The sequence below is a fragment of the Amblyraja radiata genome, chromosome 46 (genome assembly GCF_010909765.2).
Source record: "Amblyraja radiata isolate CabotCenter1 chromosome 46, sAmbRad1.1.pri, whole genome shotgun sequence".
In the NCBI taxonomy this organism is placed as follows: Eukaryota; Metazoa; Chordata; class Chondrichthyes; order Rajiformes; family Rajidae; genus Amblyraja; species Amblyraja radiata.
The window spans coordinates 1,885,045-1,904,558 of NC_046001.1; the positions used below are offsets into that span (position 1 = coordinate 1,885,045).

At 48.5% G+C, this 19,514-nt stretch overlaps 1 protein-coding gene across 1 annotated transcript in view; it reads right to left on the bottom strand.

Annotated features, from left to right (window-relative positions):
- The window catches only part of asic1 (acid sensing ion channel subunit 1), a 391,423-nt gene extending 372,268 nt beyond the window's left edge, over window positions 1-19,155 (bottom strand). Inside the window, exon 1 of the mRNA XM_033015509.1 lies at window positions 18,534-19,155. Within this exon, the coding sequence (XP_032871400.1) occupies window positions 18,534-19,091 (558 nt within the window). The 5' untranslated portion in view covers window positions 19,092-19,155. The remainder of the gene's footprint in view (window positions 1-18,533) is intronic.
- Window positions 19,156-19,514: the final 359 nt, after the last annotated feature.

Below are 19,514 nucleotides of genomic sequence, written 5' to 3' on the forward strand. Positions count from 1 at the left end.
CAGCAACTCATGCACGCAGCTCGAAAGGTTTAACCCAAAGTACTTAACAGTATTGTGCAGATTGGCAGCCTCGTGTTGTGCGGGCCAACAGTTGCGTTGCGATGGTCTGTGATAAACTTTGAATGCTTTCTTGCATTGTGGCAGAAAGCCTGAAATACCGTCTCCAGAGAAAGGAGAAGAAGCAAAGCCCCATCATGGTCCTCATCCTTATGGCCACCTTCGTGTGTGGCTGTGTGGAGCTAGTATACAAAAACAACAAGGCTCACTGTATGCTACGGTTCGAACTCAACCAGTTAGATGTGACCTCTTTGCAATGTCCAAAATCCATCATTGGTGAGATTTGTAACCACAGGCTGGCACGGTGGCGCAGCGGTAGAGTTGCTGCCTCACAGCGCCAAGAGACCCAGGTTCCACCCTGGCTACGGGTGCCGTCAGTACGGAGTTTGTACGTTCTAACAGTGACCCGCGTGGGTTTTCTCCGGGTGCTCCGGTTACCTCCCACGCTACAAAGACATTCAAGCTTGTAGGTTAATTGGCTTGGTAAAATTGTAAATTCTGGTGTGCGGGGATCGCTGGTCGGGGTGGACTTGGTGGTCCGAAGGGCCACAGTATTTCTAAACTAAACACAAACTAAAAAAGTGGCCTGGCAAACAACTGGTTTACCCACGGTAGAACCAGTTTTCACGGATGCTGAAGATTCAGGAACAACGTTAGCCCTAGGTTTATTGCAGTTGAATTATTCCAGTCGCTCTGGGCAGTGGGGAATAATCAGGCCACAATTGGGTTTGTTGCTGTTCTTGAATCACAGTCAATCACAGTAGCAGGTAACTCAACATGTCGTCAGTACGTGTCCTCCAGGGACTTCCTGCACCACACAAAGCAAAGATCCTATAGCGGAGCAAGATAGACCACTCCTGCTAAATGCAATGGGCTGACGTGTAGTATGCAACGGAGCGGAACGTGGGCCTTTTTTTCATCCATTTCAGTAACCGGACCCCACCCGACTCGCAGTGTAATCAACGTTGCGGGGGAACAGTTTGTGTTAATAAATTTAAATTCTGAAAATGAGGAGAAGATTTTTACCAAATAACTTTTATTTTTACGAGGATGTTTCCGTATCCGGCTTCCGGCTCCGCACTAGTATCCTACGGGATCTTTGGTGCGGAGACGGAAGCCGGTTACGGAAATGGGGCCGAAAATGACCCATGAATCTGCCCATGGCCGTACGACGTCTTTTTCGTCAAGTGGTCTATCTTGCTCGCTGTAGGACCTTTGACACAAAGTAAGTCCTCAATACCATTGCTGGTAGGAATCAAAATTAAAGTGGGAGGTGACTTCCAGCCCAAATCCCACACAATAACAAGAACAATATAATTAGTAGTCACATAATAATAAATATAGCAATAATATGCTGTATAGAATTATTACAAAGTTTGAAAAAAATAATTGCATTACAATAAACTAAGATTACACTTGTAATAGGAGTCGCTGCCTCAAAATGGCAGCCAGCATCATCAGAGTCCCACACCACCCTGGCCACGCTCTCATTTCACCCCTGCCATCGGGAAGAAGGTACAGGAGCCTGAAAACGGTAACATCCAGGTTCAGGAACAGTTTCTTCCCCACAACTATCAGGCTATTAAACACCACAACCTCAAATAAGCTCCGAACCACATAGACTTGGGGGCATTGGTTTTGTTTCTCGCTACTATTATTGTTTTGTTCTTTTTGTGTATGTATATATCTGTCAGAAACTCTTGATGCTCTTTAGTCAGCCAGCCGGCCTACTGCACACTCACAGCTTGCTCCGCTCACACTGAAGACTCAGCCTGAACTTACAAATGCTTTGCTGAAATTCCTCTGACCTTCGGCCTACAACTAACACACCTCCCAACTTCTATACACAATACTCATGCGCATGACAATAAAAATCCCAAACTAAATGCTGGTGAGCAATTCCTGAAAGGACGTGGGCCCACAGAAGGAAAGTAGAAGGGTCTCGACCCGAAACGTCGCCCATTCCTTCTCTCCGGAGATGCTGCCTGGCCCGCTGAGTTACTCCAGCATTTTGGGCCATCTTCAAAACCAGACAGCCCTGTGTTTCAACCAATGCTCACGAACGCCGCAAACCTTTTAAGAGCAGTTAGGAGCAATGTAACAAGGTATTCATTCCCAAAAGCTGCATTGCAAGTTCTATCTTTAAGAATAAGGAGTAAGCCATTTAGAACGGAGATGGGGAAACACTTTTTCTCACAGAGAGTGGTAAGTCTGTGGAATTCTCTGCCTCAGAGGGTGGTGGAGACAGGTTCTCTGGATGCTTTCAAGAGAGAGCTAGATAGGGCTCTTAAAAATAGCACAGTCAGGGGATATGGGGAGAAGGCAGGAGCGGGGTACTGATTGGGGATGATCAGCTATGATCACATTGAATGGCGGTGCTGGAACGAAGGGCCAAATGGCCTGCTCCTGCACCTATTGTCTATTGTCTATCGCAGTGGGTAAAAAAACAGGTTCATATGATCCCTCCTGTTCCCATGCAAGGAGGCAGCTATTGAGAATTTGCCACAGATATATCTCCAGCAGTGCAGGCTGGGAGAGGAAGTGTTCGTATTCATGGCATCACCTGGCAACCGTGGATGGCCATTATACGCGGGCATTGAGATCACTCAGGCACAGCTGTTGGAAGACAGCATGCAGAAAAGAAATGACATTTCCCCTTGGCCCAATTTGTAAAGGGCCACCCAACACCAAAAACTCCGTCTCACGGCTAATGAACACTCCGAGGCGACAGCTAATTGGCAAGCAGTTTACACACATGTCCCTCGAGTTCAACCACGGCTGATCATTAGGGTGTGGACTGCAAGGTGGAGCAGAAATAGAACAGTTCCTTCAAGGAGTCAACTACCTGCAAACCAGCACGGCACTCTTGGTAACAGGAGGGGCTGAGAATGATTTATGTACACCAACTCTACTCGCACACACAGTGCACCTCTCCATAATCTATGCTAATCACCTACTAGTTACTCGAAAAAATATTAAAACACTTAAAACATGACCCTGAAGTTCCTTCATTCTCAGGTCTGAATCCACCTCGTGAAGATTCGAAAAACACCTTTTAACCTATGAAGTCACATATATCTTAAATATCCAATTGGCTGTCATAAAATAAGTAATCATCCATTTTAAAACATTCAGTGTGATTTTTCTTCCATCGTTCCTTAATGGAATTTCAAATAGCCTGGATTCCACAGTCAGCAATTACAGTCACTAAATCATCTCCAAATGCCTTCAAAAGAGATTTAAGCAACATTTTAAACGGGTAAAGAAAGGCAATTGGAAAGAGAGCTAAACTACCTGCCACTGAAGGACACCAGAGAGTGTTTCCGATGAGGATGCACGTTTTTTTACAATCTTAGCAGTTGCCTCCAAATAAGTTTAAATCGTTTTTCGTTGCTAAAAGCTGTATGTTTTCTCATGCACCCGTTGGACAACACAACACAACACAACACACCATTGCAGCAGGACTAAAGGACAACAAAGAAAAACTCAGCGCAAAATGTAACTCACAATCATACTTATTTCAGAAAACATATCAACAATAAATCGCTAGAGTCTTTCACAAGTTCCGCCATACTATTAAGGCATGAGACAAATGGTTTAGACCAAGGGTTCTCAACTAGGGGGTGAATTAGTTGATTCTGGATTTGTACATATTTTTTTCTCATTGACTGACTGTGTTTGGTTCTGGTATACCAGTATCTGTTCATCATTAGTTGTTCATAAACAAGTGAACAAACATTGTTCTGTGCTATTAGAGTTGCCGGGGGTAAACGGGACGACAAAGGTTGGGAACCCAACCCAACAAAAGCGGTGCTTCTGGCAGCGTTGCGGCGGGGACTTTAAATCTTCGACCGCAGGCCTGTGGCCTACACCAACCTTAAGCCGCGGTCTCCGGTGGGGTAGAGCACCGATTCTGGACTTACCGGGACTTTACCTTGTCTAGTCATCAGGACGCGCGCAACGGCGGCTGCGGAGGGTTGAGGTCCCGACCACGGGGGAAAATGGAGGAGGACTGGCCATTTTTTTGTACTGTGGTGGATGTTTGTGTTACATTTTTATTGTGTTTTTGTGTGTTCTTTTTTCATTCTACTGCTGCTGGCAAATTCATTTCACTTGCACTTTAGTCTAGATCAGGGGTTCAATATCAATATCAATATCAGTTTTATTAGTAGAATAAAACTGATATTGATATTGATATTGAACCCCTGATCTAGACTGAGATGCACAGCTGTATCAGAACACAGCAATGCGATTTAGTTGTGTATGAAGGAACTGCAGACAGTTTAAACTGAAGATAGACACAAAAAGCTGGAGTAACTCAGCGGGACAGGCAGCGTCTCTGGAGAGAAGGAATGGGTGACGTCTCGGGTTGGGACCCTTCTTCAGACTGATGGATGTTTCAGTCTGAAGAAGGGCCTCAACCGAAACGCCACCCATTCCCTGCATATCCCCGGATATGGATCATGTACAGGCAAAGGAGGTCAGTTTAACTTGGCAACATGTTCGGCACAAACATTGTGGGCCGAAGGGCCCATTACCGTGCTATACTGTTCTATGTTCTAATTAGGAAGATTGCCAGTCAGCTGGCATAGTTTTGTTGGGCCGAATGGCCTCCTTCTATGGTACAAGGAAATATGAAATATGAAATATGAATTTCCTTTCTTGTCCTGTCTAAGGGCCCAGGAGAGGGACACAAGCTGAGGTGTCACAGTGGCGCCACTGGTGGGAGGGTGTAAGTGCAACATGACATGTTTACATGGGCAATATTCATTATCCGCACTGCAAGAGTATATGGAAGACGAGCGTCTACCAAAGCAAACCTTCAACTCCCAGCTTACAGAAGGCAAACGTAAAAGAGGCGGACAAAAGAAGAGATTCAAAGACGCCTTAAAAGCCAGCATGAAGAAATGTGAAATCAACATCGACAATTGGGAAACCAATGCCAAGGACAGGAAACTTCACCTCCCCCCTCGACTCCATTCAAGGACCCAAGCAGTCGTTCCAGGTGCGACAGAGGTTTACCTGCACCTCCTCCAACCTCATCTATTGCATCCGCTGCTCTAGATGTCAGCTGATCTACATCGGTGAGACCAAGCGGAGGTTGGGCGATCGTTTCGCCGAACACCTCCGCTAGGTCCGCAAGAACCAACCTGACCTCCCGGTGGCTCAGCACTTCAACTCCCCCTCCCACTCCGTATTCGACCTCTCTGTCCTGGGTCTCCTCCATGGCCAGAGCGAGCAACACCGGAAATTGGAGGAACAGCACCTCATATTCCGCTTGGGGAGTCTGCATCCTGGGGGCATGAACATTGAATTCTCCCAATTTTGTTAGTCCTTGCTGTCTCCTCCCCTTCCTCAGCCCTCCTGCTGTCTCCTCCCATCCCCCAGCCTTCGGGCTCCTCCTCCTTTTGCCTTGCTTCTCCCCGCCACCCCACCCCGATCAGTCTGAAGAAGGGTTTCGGCCCGAAACGTTGCCTTTTTCCTTCGCTCCACAGATGCTGCTGCACCCGCTGAGTTTCTCCAGCTTTTTTGTGTACCAAGGACAGGAAACTCTGGTGAACCATCATCCAAGAAGGAACAGCGACCTTCGAAGCCAAGAGATGCGCAGAGTTAGAAGAAAAGAGAAGAAAACGGAAAGAGAGGCAGCAACAGCCAAAGCCCAATCTGCCATCTGGAATTAACTGTTCTCAATGCCGAAGAACTTTCAAAGCCAGGATTGGACTCATAAGCCAACTGAGAGTCTATGAATACAACAGAACGTAGACCATCCTCGTCGACCATGAGGGATCGCCACGACGATGACCAGGAACAAATGTTTGCTCAAAAGTCTGACAAAAACAATCGTAGAAACATAATTGTTAAATGATACTTGAGGCCACGCTCAATATCCAAGACATAAGAAGCAAATTAAAAATGAAGCTATTGAAGCAACCTCCTCAGTTGATAAATCTCAAACTCAGCAAATAGAGTCATAGAGTGATACAGTGTGGAAACAGGCCCTTCGGCCCAACTTGCCCACACCTGCCAACATGTCCCAGCTACACTAGTCCCACCTGCCCGCGTTTGGTCCATATCCCTCCAAACCTGTCCTATCCATCTGCCTGTCCAAATGCTTCTTAAACGTTGGGATAGTCCCAGCCTCAACTACCTCCTCCGGCAGCTCGTTCCGTACACCCATCGCCCAAATGTTGCTTCTCGAGTTCACAACTGACTTGGCATTTTAAAACCCTCAGCAAAGATAAAACTGCACCTTCTGAAAAAAAGTTATGACTAACTGACCCGCCAACATTGCACAGGTTCATATTGACCAAACATAGACACTATCTTCAGTTTGAACCAGCATCTGCAGTTGTTTCCTTCATATTGACCAACACAGCTCCATGTTTGATGCTCAGATCATCACAATGCAACACTTGATCACTGCCGACACAGAGTGCTGGAGTAACTCAGCGGGTCAGGCAGCATCTGTGGAGAACATGGATAGGTGACGTTTCACAGAGTGCTGGAGTAACTCAGCGGGTCAGGCAGCATCTGTGGAGAACATGGATAGGTGACGTTTCACAGAGTGCTGGAGTAACTCAGCGGGTCAGGCAGCATCTGTGGAGAACATGGATAGGTGACGTTTCACAGAGTGCTGGAGTAGCTCAGCGGGTCAGGCAGCATCTGTGGAGAACATGGATAGGTGACGTTTCACAGAATGCTGGAGTAACTCAGCGGGTCAGGCAGCATCTGTGGAGAACATGGATAGGTGACGTTTCACAGAGTGCTGGAGTAACTCAGTGGGACAGGCAGCATCTGTGGAGAACATGGATAGGTGACGTTTCACAGAGTGCTGGAGTAACTCAGCGGGTCAGGCAGCATCTGTTGAGAACATGGATAGGTGACGTTTCACAGAGTGCTGGAGCAACTCAGCGGGCCAGGCAGCATCTGTGGAGAACATGGATAGGTGACGTTTCACAGAGTGCTGGAGTAACTCAGCGGATCAGGCAGCATCTGTGGAGAACATGGATAGGTGACGTTTCACAGAGTGCTGGAGTAACTCAGCGGGTCAGGCAGCATCTGTGGAGAACATGGATAGGTGACGTTTCACAGAGTGCTGGAGTAACTCAGCGGGACAGTCAGCATCTCTGGAGAGAAGGAATGGGTGACGTTTCGGATCGAGACGTGGCTGATGTCAGGGGAGGGGGGGCGGGACAGAGATAGAATGTAGTCGGAGACAGTTAGACTGGTGGGAGAACTGGGAAGGGGGAGGGGATGGAGAGAGAGGGAAAGCAAGGGCTATTTGAAGTTAGAGAAGTCAATGTTCATACCGCTGGGGTGTAAGCTGCCTGAGCGAAATATGAGGTGCTGAACCTCCATTTGCGCTGGGCCTCACTCTGACAATGGAGGAGGCCCAGGACAGAAAGGTCAGATTGGGAATGGGAGGGGGAGTTAAAGTGCTGAGTCACCGGGAGATCAGGTAGGTTAAGGCGGACTGAGCGGAGGTGTTCAGCGAAACGATCGCCGAGCCTGCGCTTGGTCTCACCGATGTAGAGAAGTTGACACCTGGAACAGCGGATACAGTAGATGAGGTTGGAGGACGTGCAAGTGAGCCTCTGCCTCAGTCGGGGTCCTTGGATGGAGTCGAGGGGGGAGGCTACCTGCACCTGTGTACAAGTCAGTAAGGGCAGGGCTACATGCAGGCTTCCTGTGAGAAGGCACGCTGGCAGCTCACTCCATCGCCAGTGTGGAATGATTTTTGGTGACTCAGAAAAATATGCCAGAGTCATTCTGAATGTTTCGATTACAATGACGTTTTTATAAATGCTATCATCCACCTTCCTTAATATTTGATTCAATCGCATCTAGAATTCTCAGACTTAACAGACAGAGTTACAAAGGTGACATACAAAAATTGCTTTATGGAACAAATTGCATTCTAACACAAAATAACAGTTGCTGTTTGACAACATCAGGACTTTTGCACTTATTATTGTGGTATTTTTTTTATGCATACGTGTGTGTGTGTGTGTGTGTGTGTGTGTGTGTGTGTGTGTGTGTGTGTGTGTGTGTGTGTGTGTGTGTGTGTGTGTGTGTGTGTGTGTGTGTGTGTGTGTGTGTGTGTGTGTGTGTGTGTGTGTGCGTGTGTGGGCGTGCGCGCGTGTGTGTGACTCCAAAGCCCCCCCCCCCACCCCGCAAATGCGCATTGGGGAAACAGACCCAACGGGTCTGCACTTGGTCTAGTATATATATATAAATGTGTGTGCGTGTGCGTGTATGTATATTTTATATATATATAAATATGTGCTTATGTGCAGGAAGAAACTGTAGATGCTGGTTTAAACTGAAGATATACACAAAATGCTGGAGTAACTCAGCGGGACAGGCAGCATCTCTGGAGAGAAGGCATGGGTCTAGACCCGAATACACTTCTGAATGAGTCCCGAACCAAAACATCACCCTTCCTTCCCTCCAGAGATGCTGCCTGTCCTGCTGAATTACTCCAGCACTTTGTGTCTATCTTCTATCTATATTATATCTATCTATCTATCTATCTATCTATCTATCTATCTATCTATCTATCTATCTATCTATCTATCTATCTATCTATCTATCTATCTATCTATCTATAAAATATATGTATGTATGGGTGAGTATGTGTATATATACACGCATAGAACTTTTTTTTCTCGTTTATCATATTGTTTAAAGTGTACTATGTTTACATAGTGTGTTGTGTTGCTGCAAGTAAGAATTTCATTGTTCTATTTGGGACACATGACAATAAGAGGTAGACAAAAATGCTGGAGAAACTCAGCGGGTGCGGCAGCATCTATGGAGCGAAGGAAATAGGCAACGTTTCGTCCCGAAACGTTGCCTATTTCCTTCGCTCCATAGATGCTGCCGCACCCGCTGAGTTTCTCCAGCAATTTTGTCTACCTTCGATTTTCCAGCACCTGCAGTTCCTTCTTGAGCAGGACAAAATAATGCCCCTGTCCCGCTTAGGAAACCTGAACGGAAACCTCTGGAGACTTTGCGCCCCACCCAAGGTTTCCGTGCGGTTCCCGGAGGTTTTTGTCAGTCTCTCTACCTGCTTCCACTACCTGCAACCTCCGGCAACCACCTGCAACCTCCGGGAACCGCACACGGAAACCTTGGGTATGGGCGCAAAGTCTCCAAAGGTTTCCGTTCAGGTTTCCTAAGTGGGACAGGGGCATGAAGACACTCTTGGCTTTTTGACTGCACCCGGTGTTGCTCACCACAACCAAACCATAAGATGCAACTCGCTGCCCCTTCTCGCTGTGGAATATTGATAACTGCAGACATTGTCAGGGATTGTGAAAGTTGGTTCGTGCCGTCTTTAAATTAATGGAGTCTGTTTGCTTGATAAATTAACAATATTATGTTTTTCAAGACTGCCCTGGCTGTGATTCATGGGCAGTAACAAGAAGTCTCTTGTGATGTATGAGCCAATTACAATTTTAAGCAAGCATTACAACTGTATTCCAAGCTTTACAGTGTTTCTTAAAAAGGTAAATTATTTCCAATCTACTTTTCAGAAATTTATCGCAAAAGTACTTACTTGAATACATTTCACCACAGAATTGCCCAATAACCCACACGAATTTTCCATTGGCCATGTATATGTATATCCGCTTGCAGTGGAGGCCGAACAGCGGGGCTGGAGAGTTATGCCCCTGTCCCACTTAGGAAACCAGAACGGAAACCTCTGGAGACTTTGCTGCCCCACCCAAGGTTTCCGTGTGGTTCCCGGAGGTTTTTGTCAGTCTCCCTACCTGTTCCACTACTTGCAACCTCCGGCAACCACCTGCAACCTCCGGCAACCACCTGCAACCTCCGGGAACCGCATGGAAACCTTGGGTGGGGCACAAAGTCTCCAGAGGTTTCTGTTCAGGTTTCCTAAGTGGGACAGGGGCAAAAAGATCCTCCCGGTAGAAGTTGGATGTCGAGGATTCGTGGCAACATCTACCTTAAGACTGATGAAAGACCTGAGGATCAGCGGACAAACCCTACGCCAGACCATCAAAGAAACATCAAGGGAGGCAGACCGGAGTAGCCAGTGGCTCTGGCTGAAGAGGAAAAGACCCCATTTGGTCTCCCAAATAACCGACTAGACAGATGCAGAGGGGGGTGGTTCTGGGACGGCAGAATGCACCGCTGAGCCTACTGGAGACGTCGTGGGTTCAATCAGCGAAACGTTGATGAAAGTAGGTGCCCACTTGATAACCCCAATGGTGTGTCTGCTTAGTCTTTCTCAACATCGGAGGAGCCTAAGTGAGTGCAGAAGGCTCCCATCACCACCGGGAGTAAATTGATATTTGGCACTTTGGACTTTTAACATCTAGTCCTGTGTATTTGTAAACAGTCAAACATGTCTGGTGCCATAAGGATAAGGGGGAGGTCTTTTAGGACCGAGATGAGAAAAACATTTTTCACACAGAGAGTGGTGAATCTGTGGAATTCTCTGCCACAGAAGGTAGTTGAGGCCACAGTTCATTGGCTATATTTAAGAGGGAGTTAGATGTGGCCCTTGTGGCTAAAGGGATCAGGGGGTATGGAGAGAAGGCAGGTACAGGATACTGAGTTGGATGATCAGCCATGATCATATTGAATGGCGGTGCAGGCTCGAAGGGCCGAATGGCCTACTCCTGCACCTAATTTCTATGTTTCTATGTTCTATGTTTCTATCAGCTAGTCCACAACTTTCCTTTATCCTCTTTTATCCTCTCCCACAGCAAACTGTCTCCGCCCCTTTCTCCCCCCCCCCCCCCCCCACCTCCACATCAGTCTGAAGAAGGGTCTCGACCCTAAACGTCACCTATTCCTTCACTCCATAGATGCTGCTTCACCCGCTGAGTTTCTCCAGCATTTTTTGTCGACCTTCGATTTCTCCAGCATCTGCAGTTCTTTCTTAAACATTTATCCTCTGTTTAATAAAGATTGTATCCTGGAAGGTGCTTCTGTGGCAATTAAGCATGGGATCATTTCATTTGAGCTTGCAGAATGCATTGTAGTTCCCCTTGTGGGGGAATCTTGTGGGAGAGTCTAGGACTAGAGGTCGTAGCCTCAGAATTAAAGGATGTTCTTTTATGAAGGAGATGAGGAGGAATTTCTTCAGTCAGAGGGTGGTGAGCCTGTGGAATTCATTGCCACGGAAGGCTGTGGAGTCCAAGTCAGTGGATATTTTTGAGGCAGAGATAGATAGATTCTTGGTACACAAAAATGCTGGAGAAACTCAGCGGGTGCAGCAGCATCTATGGAGCGAAGGAAATAGGCAACGTTTCGGGCCGAAACCCTTCTTCAGACTGATAGGGGGTGGCGGGGAGAAGGAAGGAAAAAGGAGGAGGAGGAGCCCGAGGGCTGAGGAAAGGGAGGAGACAGCAAGGGCTAACAAAATTGGGAGAATTCAATGTTTATTGAATAGATAGATTCTTGATTAGTACGGGTGTTAGGGGTTATGGGGAGAAGGCAGGAGAATGGGGTTAGGAGGGAGAGATAGATCAGCCCTGATTGAATGGTGGAGTAGACCTGATGGGCCGAATGGCCTAATTCTGCTCCTATCACATCACAGGATTGGAGTGGTGTCTGAAGGAGATATGGTATAGGGGACACAGTGTGGTTTGAAGCACCAGGGGGGGGATCAGCAATACCACGGCAGCAGCACCTCCTGGTGTCTGCAACTGGGAGCTGAACCGAGCAGTCTGAGGAGACGGCCAGCCATTGCAGCTTACACAATGACTCTCTGCGGAGGTCTCATCAAAGAAGAAGGGGCAAACCTGGGAGAAGGAAAATAAGTGTGGCATTTCAAAAGCGACTTGCTTCCTGCCACCTTGCGCACTTATCCCCGCATGAGGTTTTAAAAAAAGACTGGAACCTAAAATAATGTCTTGCTTAAATAGGTTGCTCTCTACCAGAAGCTGTGTTTGCCTCTCACTGTTGTTAAAAATAATAGGACGTGCGGTCAGAAAGCTCAGCCCCCCAGCATGGTGATGCACACGCTATTGTTCGTCTCTGTCCGCTGTTCGCTGTAAAACTAAACCACTTCGCGGCGATAAAAGTATAGATTTTTTTGAAGTCATCTCTCATGACAAGACAGGAGCCGTTACAAAAATATGAGGATGTTGCCCAACCCATCTCCAATCTCGCCTTCAATCTCGAAACGACATCTCTGTCGATAACCTATTACCAGTTGCCATAACTCCTTGCTAATTTAAATGATTCGCGGCGTGATTTGCAGAGCCTTTGACATCAAGTCCCGGCCACTTATGCGATTGAGTTAACACCAGCAGAAGCCATGTTCACCACCGCCACTTGGACATCTCAACAATCGTTCAGGCTGACACAGTGAAGTGCCAGCAGTGGCGGACTGGCCAGGGTGTCAGCTTGCCCGATGGCAAGTAGGCCCCTGATGAAGTGGGCCCCCTATATCAAGTGGGCCCCGTGAGGAAGTGGGCCCCCTTTGTCTCCTGGCAACCAATATTTTTAGACCCAGTCCACCACTGAGTGCCAGGGGTGGGAGATTGCAACCTTCACGTGGTCCGCCCTGTTCCAACGAATGCAATCAACCTGGCGTGCACCATCAAATAAGGTCAAATAGAACAAGTTGTTCGACAACTTTAGGCTGTGCACTCCATACCCAGGAAGAAGAAGTGAATTGCAATAGAGTATCCCAGACTGATTCCTGGGATGGCAGGACTTTCATATGAAGAAAGACTGGATAGACTCGGCTTGTACTCGCTAGAATTTAGGAGATTGAGGGGGGATCTTATAGAAACTTACAAAATTCTTAAGGGGTTGGACAGGGTAGATGCAGGAAGATTGTTCCCGATGTTGGGGAAGTCCAGAACAAGGGGTCACAGCTTAAGGACAAGGGGGAAATCCTTTAAGACCGAGATGAGGAAAACATTTTTCACACAGAGACTGGTGAATCTGTGGAATTCTCTGCCACAGAAGGTAGTTGAGGCCACACAGTTCATTGGCTATATTTAAGAGGGAGTTAGATGTGGCCCTTGTGGCTAAAGGGATCAGGGGGTATGGAGAGAAGGCAGGTACAGGATACTGAGTTGGATGATCAGCCATGATCATATTGAATGGCGAATGGTGCAGGCTCAAAGGGCCGAATGGCCTCTACTCCTGCACCTATTGTCTATGTTTCTATGTATTGTTCAAACGGAACATACAACAAAGGGTCATTGTGGTGTCGATTGTGTCAGGCCAGGGTCCGACACTGCCTTTGGGCTAAATGTGTGTCTTGCAATGAGAGGAACACCAACAAAGTGGTTCAAGCAGCAGAATCTCTCTGCTACTTCTACCCTGGACCAGTTTGTTGATGTTATTGAGCAGAGCCTTGGTGTCTCCAAGTCAACATTCCCTCATGAGTTTACAAGTTTAACAAAAATCTGACTTTTAATCTCAATGTCATTCCTTTGTAACACTCAATCACTGGGCAATTCTTCAGTAATTACAGATGTATTGTGCTCTCTGTATTTCATTTCAAATCTGGTAGCTGAAGTAACTAATTTCTGAAAACATAATCACAGCACCCTTGACAGTGATGTATTTTTTGAACCAGCAAAAGGTATGGAGGCAGGTACACAAAAATGCTGGAGAAACTCAGCGGGTGCAACAGCATCTATGGAGCGAAGGAAATAGGCAACGTTTCGTCCCGAAACGTTGCCTATTTCCTTCGCTCCATAGATGCTGTTGCACCCGCTGAGTTTCTCCAGCATTTTTGTGTACCTTCGATTTTCCAGCATCTGCAGTTCCTTCTTAAACACAAAGGTATGGAAGCACTTTGTTTCATTGTTAGTGATTCAAAGTCCCTCCATTCCAGACACCACCCCCTCCATCTCTGCTGCATCTGTTCCATGTGCAGGGCCCGATGGCAGCAGGACATTTGGACGACAGCAGCACATGGAGCAGCTCGCCGGCTCCATCCCCATATCCCAGATGCTCCCACTTCCGGCACAGTGACGATGACCAGGGATGACAAACCTTGCCAATTCCGCCCTCGCCCAGCCTCGGCGTTGCGTAGCTTTGATCGCGCTGGCGTAGAGTCACTAGACAAGGGGGAATCGAGACTGGGATTGTCCCTTTTCCTGCTGAGTCACCTCGCTGGGGAGACTTCCCAACCGTGAGGAAGTGCGGCAGGAAGTACGGCAGAACACAGGGAAAACCTACGGGCACAACAGCGGGAGCAGGGGGGGGACCTCGTTAGACCTCGTTTGGACTACGCAGTTGCAGCATGGGACCTGTACACAAATAAAAACATTTCTTCCATCGAACGTGTCCAAAGACAGGCAGCTCGATTTGTTACTAACACCTAAGAGAGAGAAGCGAGTGTCATAGATACATAGATACATAGAAAATAGGTGCAGGAATAGGCCATTCGGCCCTTCGAGCCTGCACCGCCATTCAATATGATCATGGCTGATCATCCAACTCAGTATCCAGTACCTGCCTTCTCTCCATACCCCCTGATCCATTTAGCCACAAGGGCCACATCTAACTCCCTCTTAAATATAACCAATGCACTGTGGCCTCAACTACCCTCTGTGGCAGAGAGTTCCAGAGATTCACCACTCTCTGTGTGAAAAATGTTTTTCTCATCTTGGTCTTAAAGGATTTCCCCCTTATCCTTAAACTGTGACCCCTTGTCCTGGACATCCCCAACATCGGGAACAATCTTCCTGCATCTAGCCTGTCCAACCCCTTAAGAATTTTGTAAGTTTCTATAAGATCCCCCCCTCAATCTCCTAAATTCTAGCGAGAATAAGCCAAACTTCTGAATTCTCTGGTCGGGGTGGAACCCTCTCCAAGACAGACGTGAAGCTCACCGTTTGACCTGTTTTTACAAAATGTTAAATGGTCAGCTCGACATAGATTACAAGACCTACACCAAACCCAAACCAATTAGGAGCAGACGGGGGCATTCGATCCAATTTGTGATCCCAGCTACAAAGACAGATGTGTACAGCAATTCGTTCTTCCCCCGCACACTTAAAGCATGGAATAATCTCCACCCAATTATAGTTACCCAACCAGATGCAACTAAATTTAAAGTAGCTCTTTCTTCCCAATAACCCTTTCTGGCTTAAGCCCTCCCTCCACCACCTCCAGTTTAAATTCCATTTGGAATATTTTGGAGGACCAAGAAACCAAGAACCACGAACAAGACCTCTTCAGGCTGTTGCACATCCAACAAGATCACAATTGCTCTGCATTCAAACTCCATATATCTCTGCCTTTGTTTCCACTTGATCCTTCAATAGCTCTGGTTAAAGAAAAATCCCCAAAATTGTCTTTCCATTTGAAGGAAAGGTTCCAAGACATCCACCACTGTGGCTGTGTCTCTGAGTATCACAGCTGGACCCTGACTCGAAACGCTGGCCATCCCAAACCACAAGCCTCCTCCGCTGGTCACGAGACCTGCTGATGAGGCCCCCGCCACGATGGTGGTCCGTCTGTGATTCATTCCAATCGCCAAGCCGGCCCACCCCCCCACACCCACCCCGAGGGGAGGGTGTCACGGTAAAATCAGATGACAACGCCGGACTCGTTCCTGAGCATTCGACCAAGCTCCCCCCACCCCCACACTCTCATTACTGCTCAACGAGCCAGGTTGTGGCGATCAAATGAGACAACCCTTTCATAGAAACATAGAAACATAGAAAATAGGTGCAGGAGTAGGCCATTCGGCCCTTCGAGCCTGCACCGCCATTCAAAATGATCATGGCTGATCATTCAACTCAGTATCCTGTACCTGCCTTCTCTCCATACCCCCTGATCCCTTTAGCCACAAGGGCCACATCTAACTCCCTCTTAAATATAGCCAATGAACTGTGGCCTCAACTACCTTCTGTGGCAGGGAATTCCACAGATTCACCACTCTCTGTGTGAAAAATGTTTTTCTCATCTCGGTCCTAAAACATTTCCCCCTTATCCTTAAACTGTGACCCCTTGTTCTGGACTTCCACAACATCGGGAACAATCTTCCTGCATCTAGCCTGTCCAACCCCTTAAGAATTTTGTACGTTTCTATAAGATCCCCCCTTAATCTTCTAAATTCTAGCGAGTACAAGCCGAGTCTATCCAGTCTTTCTTCATATGAAAGTCCTGCCATCCCAGGAATCAGTCTGGTGAACCTTCTCTGTACTCCCTCTATGGCAAGAATGTCTTTCCTCAGATTAGGAGACCAAAACTGTACGCAACACATCAGGTGTGGTCTCACCAAGACCCTGTACAACTGCAGTAGAACCTCCCTGCTCCTATTGGAAGGGTGGGGTGGGGGGGGGGGGGGGGGGGGGGGGGGGGGGGGGGGATGTATAAAACAAATCTCCGATTCTGCTTTGAGGTTTTATTGTTTCCCTCTGGCAGGCTGTAGGACTATGTCCAGCTTTAGTTTGGAACGCAAGGACAAAGCTTTGCTCCACCATCCGCCTCATCCAGCAAACTGCAGTCGTCTCTGCCTGGAGAGCAAAGCTCTGGATATCGGATAGCGGAAAAGATTCTTGGGCTTGTATGTTTGTCCCTAGCAGGGGTCTATTATTTCAAGAGGAATTACACGAGGAACTATTGGTAAATTAATAGCTCTCACTTTCCGAGGTCAAAGTGATTTAAGCCAGTCAATAACAGACAGGGAAATAGATCTGGCACATTGAAGCTGACAAAAACGCTGGAGAAACTCAGCTGGGTGAGGCAGCATCTATGGAGCGAAGGAAATAGGCAACGTTTCTTCAGACCCGAAATGTTGCCTATTTCCTTCGCTCTGTAGATGCTGCCTCACCCAGCTGAGTTTCTCCAGCATTTCTGTCCACCTTCGATTTTCCAGCATCTGCAGTTCCTTCTTAAACATTTAGGCACATCAAGGCCCTCTGTTGGAGGTGCAGAAAGAAAGTCTGCGTCAAAGTTTGTCGTCAACTTCTAAACCGATCTCATTTAAGTAACACATGCAGATGAAGCAAGGTGGCTGTACCTAAACATCTTGCTGAGAAGCACATGATGTACTCCTGACAATTAACCCTCTGAAACCCTCCTCAGCTCTGAATTGCACATGTCAGAAATCTCTTGTCAATCCCCTACTGAGGTCACCAGACTGGGTGGAAAAGGTGCTATATTGGTGTGATTCACAGCAGTACCAACAAGTCACATATATGACTGCAGTCGCCACTGTTTACACATACACACACATACAATTTCAGTTTTAAACAAAGTAAGATATCTTGTCATCTCCGCAAATGAGAGACGTGTTTACGGAGAAGGCTTGATTCAAGAATGTACAGCACACTTTGGCCTCACCCTAGTTCCTCCCTCCCCATGTTCCAGTGGGAATTCACTGCACCAGACCTGTATTGTAATCTACTAATCTCACCCCCCCCCATCCCCCCAATCCTTGTACAAACTGATTGGAGCTTTGCTGATTGTTATCCATGCAACTGCACTTCAATGTCTTGGAAGATTGCACGTAGATGTGTAACACTGTGGCTTACTGCTGTCAGTAAGCTTTCACTTTTAGCTGCACGCTCTGTTGAAATGTGTTCTCGGTTGTGTGATGGGAGGGACTGGTAGGCCTCCTTATCCCATTAACACAGGGATTTTCCCAACAACAACCCAGAACCTGGCCCGAGATGGATATTTTGCTTCTATTTCAGTTTGAACACTGCTTGTTTTTTTTATTTTATGACTTTTTTGTCCACTCTCCTCACAAACCGAAGTCTCAGCCACCCCTACCCCAAACCGTGCAAGTCCAGCATCTGCTCCATAATGGTCGCAGTGACACACAGAGGCAAGGCCAGAGAGATAACAACAACAACAACACACACTGCTCCTTACAACACCAGGGGAGGAGGGATGGGGGGGGGGGAGGGGAGAGGAGGGGAGGGTGTGGGGGGAGGAGGTGGGAGAGAGGAGGGGCGGGGGGAGGGGGGGGAGAGGAGGGGGAGACGGGTAGGAGAGGAGGGGGGAGGAGGAGGGAGAGGAGAGGAGGGGAGGAGGAGGGGGGGGAGTGGGGAGGAGGAGGAGGGGGAGGAGGTGGGGAGGAGAGGAGGGGAGGAGGAGGTGGGGAGGAGAGGAGGGGAGGGTGTAGGGGGGGAGGAGGTGGGGGAGGAGGTGGGAGGGGAGGGCGGAGGGGGGGAGGAAGAGGGGAGGGTGTAGGGGGGAGGAGGAGGGGGGGAGGAGGATGGGGAGGAGAGGAGGGGAGGAGGAGGTGGGGAGGAGAGGAGGGGAGGGTGTAGGGGGGGAGGAGGTGGGGGAGGAGGTGGGAGAGGAGGGGAGGGGGGAGGAGGGTCAAAATCAGCAACCGGGGAATGTACACAAGGCAACGTTTGGGACATACATACCCCCTCCAAACGCCTCAGACAAAACTGGAGGAGGGCCTCCAAACAAGAGCACGTCCCACAAAGACAAACAGAGCAACTTTGCTCTGAGCCCAGGACAGCACACAAGGACGCGAGGGGAAGTTGAATGACGGTACTCACGACTTGGAACTGCTGGTGAGTGCATTCTTTGCCTCGGTACTTGCAGTCCAGGAGCATGTCCTTCATCTCATGGCCAGCCCGGTCGTAGAACTCCCTCATGTTGAAGGGCTTGGGCTTGAAGTTGCCGAAGTTGGCCTTCTCCACCAGGACATCCAGGACGTGCTTCTCCGCCACGTAGGGGTCGGGGATCTCGAACTTGTTGTTGAGCAGCGCCAGCAGCTCGCCGGCGTGGTACAGGTCGTTCTTGGTGATCTTGCTGAAGCGGAACTCGTTGAGGTTGCAGATGGTGACGGCCGGGAAGGTGAGGTTGTAGGCGCTGATCTCGTCCAGCTTGGTGACATGCGGGTACTCCAGGTAGTATCTCACCCTCTGCACGAAGACGTGGGCGAGGAGGGACAGGGAGCCCAGGAAAGCCAGCGTCCACACGGCGCGCCTGAACGACAGGCGCCCGTAGGTGAAGATGTGACTGATTCCGTGCAGAGTGGAGCTGCCGGCGAAAGCCTGCACGCTGCAAGGCGGCGTCCTCTCAGCATCTTCGGGCTCCCCTTTCAAATCCATCTGGTCTCGCAGCCTCCGGGGAGAGGAATAAGCGCGGAGCAGGTGAGGAGAGAGGATGGGGGAGAGAGGAAGAGAGGAGAGGAGGAGAGAGGATGAGAGAGAAGAGGAGAGGAGAGGAGAGGAGGAGAGAGGATGAGAGAGAAGAGGAGAGGAGAGGAGAGGAGAGGATGGGAGAGGAGAGAGAATGAGAGAGGAGGGGAAAGGATGAGAGAGGAGAGGAGGAGAGAGGATGGGAGAGGAGAGGAGGAGAGGATGAGAGAGGAGGAGAGGGGAGAGGGGAGGAGAGGATGAGGGAGATAGGAAGGGGAGAGAGGAGGATGAGAGAGGAGGAGAGAGAAGATGAGAGGATGAGAGAGGAGAGGAGGAGAGGATGGGGGAGAGAGGAAGGGGAGAGAGGAGGATGAGAGAAGAGGAGAGGATGAG